This window comes from Mesitornis unicolor, unplaced genomic scaffold (genome assembly GCF_000695765.1).
Source record: "Mesitornis unicolor isolate BGI_N332 unplaced genomic scaffold, ASM69576v1 scaffold12727, whole genome shotgun sequence".
NCBI lineage: Eukaryota > Metazoa > Chordata > Aves > Mesitornithiformes > Mesitornithidae > Mesitornis > Mesitornis unicolor.
Genome location: NW_010195834.1, coordinates 18469 through 23190, shown reverse-complemented (window position 1 = coordinate 23190; position 4722 = coordinate 18469). Strand labels below are relative to the sequence as shown.

General features: G+C 49.8%; 1 protein-coding gene across 1 annotated transcript in view; it reads right to left on the bottom strand.

Annotated features, from left to right (window-relative positions):
* Positions 1-4722, bottom strand: part of CACNA1S (calcium channel, voltage-dependent, L type, alpha 1S subunit) — a gene marked incomplete at its 3' end in the record, with an annotated part of 43977 nt that overhangs the window by 23026 nt on the left and 16229 nt on the right. The window contains exons 5-8 of the mRNA XM_010188259.1: positions 4526-4678; positions 4039-4244; positions 3415-3518; positions 866-1014 (exon numbers count right to left, since the gene is read on the bottom strand). Of these exons, the coding sequence (XP_010186561.1) occupies positions 866-1014; positions 3415-3518; positions 4039-4244; positions 4526-4678 (612 nt within the window). The remainder of the gene's footprint in view (positions 1-865; positions 1015-3414; positions 3519-4038; positions 4245-4525; positions 4679-4722) is intronic.

Below are 4722 nucleotides of genomic sequence, written 5' to 3'. Positions count from 1 at the left end.
AAGAGCGTCCTCATCAGAAGTGAAAACAAGAAATGTCATCGCAGGGAGACAGCAGTGGGAGCTTGGACAGAAGGTTTTGGGTTTCATGTGCAAACCAAGTAGGAGGCCCCAGGGACACCCACCCTGCAGCAAGAACAGCAGCAACCCGGACAGACGGATGGGACAGACAGCAGTGTCCACAGAGCCTCAGAAAACTGAGGTCAGTTGTGATCTGAGCAAATGCTGAACAACAGGAGGTTTGTAAGAGCACTGACCACAGGTGTGGAAGAGGCGTTTTGTCTCTCCCACCGTTTCCCAAGCCTCTTTGCACATATGAATCAGCCCCACTTGAAGCATCAGAAGTTCTCAGTGGGCAGAGTGGCACTGCAGATACAGCAGCTCAGCTGCCAGGCCTTGTTGAGCCTTTGGCTAGGTGCCTGCATGTTCATCTCCTTCCTTGGGCCACTTCTAATCCCTCAAAATTGTCAAGCAATGGCAAGAAAAGCATGCATGTTAGTGTGAGAGCTAGAAACCCTGCCCTCTGCCCCTGCATACAGAAGTGCACAGGCTTCTCGCAGCTTCTCATGGCAGTTTCAAGTGCATTTTGCCAAAGGAGACCTTGGCCTTGCTAGTAGTCTGCAAATACTAAATGCAATGGTTGAGGTGGAGATTTTGCATTTGGGCCAGATTCAATAAAATTATTCAGGAATGGGAAAAAAAAAAGATGAAACTGTTCTATAGAAGTCAAAACATTTTGTTTCATAGGTTTTCAAGCAAAATGAGTCTTTGTGACTTCTCCGAAGGTCTATAATCTTCCTCTCTAGGATTCTTAGTGTTAGGAACCCAACCCTCATGCTAAGGGTCTTTGACCAAGCACAGCTGGTACCTTCTCCCCTGGCCCGGTCACTGTCCATGACCTCTGCATGGGTGATCCAGTCCATGTAGCCCTTCAGATCCTCCTCCAGCTGCTGCTTCTCCCGCAACTTCTGAAACGTGCCCCGTGACTTGGCCTTCTCACGCTCTTTGGTGAACTCGCTGGGACAAGGCAAGCAGCAGAGTGAGACTCAGGAGGGGGACGGCGTGGAGGTCAGGTACCACAGCCCTGTGCCAGACCTTGCAGAAAGATAAAAGCCTGAAACATCCTACCACCTCGTGCTACCACCAGATTGCTCTGTGGCTTTCTTCTTTCCTGGCCCTGTTCCATGACGCAAGATCGTGGGGGATCATCACCCCATGCCTGAGGGCAGGCAGGGTTTCCTCCCCACCCTTGGCTGCTCCTTGGGAGCTCCTTGCTGCAGGATGCTGTGGCTGGACAGGACAACGAACATGAAAAGTTGGAAGCTGTAGGAGTTCTCCAACCCTGCTAAGAATTAGAGCAAGTGGGGTGTCATCCATAAGGGTGACAGAAAGCTGCCCCAAGCTCCATGTGGGTGTCCTGGTTTGAGGTAAATAAAACTAATTTTCTATTTAGTGATTTCACTTTTCAGCTCTGTCTCTTTTAAGTGGCTGAACTTGCTGAAACTAAAGGCATTGTTTCTCCAGTATGTGCTGCTATAAGATAAGCTCAAGGTCAGCTGTCTCATCATTGGTGCCGTGTCTGTGCCTACAGGGGGGAGAAGTGGACCCAAAACTGACCAACAAGGTATTGCATCCCACATACACCATACTCAGTATAAAGCCAAGGGATCACAAGGGTCTCGACCCTTCCATCTTGGAGCCCTTCCAGCTCAGACCCTTCCATCCGACTCAGTCCTGCAGTGGCTGAGGTCTGAGCAGACCCTGCTGGTTTGTCCGCTCCTGATCCTGAGCCCTGTGTTCCTGCATCAGCTCCCACTGCTGCTGGGTCTGGACTGGGACTTTTCCAGTGCTCCCAGAGCCTCTGGTGATGCCATCGTCATTGGGAGGGGGGATGAGGGGAGGATTTTATATTTGTACATATCTGTATATATTTCATTATTTTCCTATTTACATGATTATCTTGTATTATTAGTATTATTGTTTTATTAAACCTGTTAGTTTTATTTTCCAACCCATACAGTCTCTCTCCCTTACTCTCTTTTCTCTTCCCTTCTGGGGAGGGGAGAAGGGTTCATAGAGAGCATCTGTCCAGGATTTAGTGCCCAGCCCAGCCCTAAACCATGACAGTGGGGTCGCTCATCACATGGCAGGTGAAAAGGACATTTTCCTTACGGTAACATGGAAAAGACTTGGCATCTGGCAGGACTGTAGATCTGCTGCCCAGCCAATCTGGTGCTGCCATGTGTTCGTAATAGGTCTTGGACATTATAACAACAATTAGACATACTAAGCCTCAGGACTTGTCAGGTCTTGTCTGGATTTTCCTGATCTCAAACATATTTTAGCTGTATTTGCAAAAGTATTTCAGAAACCTTTACTCTTCCTGCAACTTACTCTAGGATCAGCTGGTTATTGTGCAGCTAGTCCTGCTTTTACAGACAACTTCATGCAAAGATCAGGTGCTTGTGGTCCGTCTGGTGGTTTTGAGCTTGTTTTAGTTATATTAATACCCAATTTGTTTTAACTTTGTGCAGTTGTGTGCTTCTTACCATAGAACAGGACTAAGAACTCCAAGTAATTAGGGTATAACTAACCCTGTGGACTAATGGGGACAACGAGTGCGATCCACTTGCACACACAGAACTGAAACATATAAAAATGACCCTGAGCCTACACAGAACTGAGGAGAAAAGACCCCCCTCACTCCCCAGGACAACACACACTTCCCAGCAACAAAATCAGGATGCTGGCACCTCACTGCAGCCATGCACAGCAGGCTGAGCATCACAGCAGAGATTTTGTGCACAGCAGCTTTAGCTGTTCCACTGTGGTAATTAGCGCTAATTGAGTCGTTTGGCATGGAAGTGTTATGGTCATTGTAACCAGACTGATGATAGCTCATTGTTGTATTTGGATGAGGCTGTTGAAGCATTAATTAGACTAACAAACATTCTCTTGGATCTCTTGCATTCCTATCAAAGGTGTTTTCTTTAGGCTGGCCATGAGGAAATGGTGTGTTCTCACAACAGGATGGCAGCGCTGTGGGTACCAGTGAGAATCCGTGCCTCGACCCACAGCCATGGGGTCAGGACTGCTGCTCTGAGCTCCCTACTCAGCTGCTCCTGCTGTGAGTGCTGGAAGACCACGCTGCAGACACCTGATAATGTGCTCCATGTGTTACAGGGAAAAGACTTAGATGTGGAGGTAAAACCTCAGGCGGTCATGGACACTAACACAAAAAGCAACTCAAGGCTCAGGGTTTTTAAGCATGCAAAAGAAAAGGGGAGAGGAATAGGAGAGGAAAAGGAACAGAAACTTTTCCAGGCTTTCTTCTTGTATAGCTAAAACCAGTCAATGTCCACACACGGATCATGCTCATTGACCTGCTGGCAAAGAGAAGGACAGGGTGGCACTTACCCGCTGAGCACCCCCAGCACCAGGTTAAGAACAAAGAAGGAGCCAAGTAAGATAAGGCTGACGAAGTAGATCCAGGGCCATTCATTCCCAATGGCATCATTTACCTGGCAAGGAGAGAGGCAGATGAAGCATCCTGAACACACTGTCTGCTGCCTGTCTCCCCTTAGGACCCCCTCAAGAGCTCTGGAAGCTTTCACTCTCTAAGTGTTTGGGATGGCAGCAGATAAACCTCGAGTCTGAGCCCTGGCTCCTTATGACTCCACCTGGTTTTAGCAGAGGTAAAGCCAGACCCAAGCATTTTGGGAGCAGATTTAAATATCAGCCCCACGCCTAAGACAGCGAGACAGTCTCCCAAGGACTGCAAAACATGGGGTGCTTGGCCTGCACCCCTTCACAAAGGTGGGAGCTGGAGCACCTTCCTGCATATGGAGAGCAAGGACGGCGCCTGCAGAGCTGCAGGACACCCCAGGTGTGCTATGGGATGTGCACCACATTATGAAGCTTGGTGGGAGCAGGATGTCTTTCATCGGCAGAAAGACCAAGCCTTGCTATAGGGTCCTGTGCCATGGATGTTCCTCTCCTCTCTGCCGAGCTGGGCACCAAGCCCAAGCTGCTGGAGCCTACCCAGTAGAGGACTTCAGTCCAGCCCTCCATGGTGATGCACTGGTAGACAGTCAGCATGGCAAAGCCGAAGTTATCGAAGTGAGTGATGCCATCATTGGGTCCTGGCCAGCCGCTTCGGCACTCAGTGCCATTGAGGGTGCAGTGTCGCCCATGGCCAGAGCTGGTGCACGGGGCTGGCTTCTCTGATCCCACTGTGGCAATTACATCTGAGGGGGAAAGCCGTGGTGTGAGCAGGTCAGGTCATAGAGCAGGTCCCAGCACCTCCCAGCTCCCTGCAGAAGCTTTCCAAAAGGGGCCCCTTTCACCACCTTCTCACACCACATACAATCACCAAGCTGTGTGCTGTACCACACATCCTTCAGTCCTGCCACACTCACAGGCCTGATGTTAGCAATACCAGACCTTCTGCTACCCACAGAATCTCTGTGGTCTCCGCAGCAGCAACACAGAGACATCCCTGCCACATCAACCCCTGCCACAGCCCTACCTGTGCCAAGATAGTAGCAGGTTTTGTGCATCTTGCCCTTGAAGAGCTCTTGCCCAACGATGGCATAGATGATGATCATGAAGAGAACCAGCAGGGCGATGTGGAGCAGAGGCACCATGGCCTTGATGATGGAGTTCAGGACAACCTGAAGGCCTGCACCAAGGGGAAAGGAGAGGAGGTCAACTGCTTCATAAACA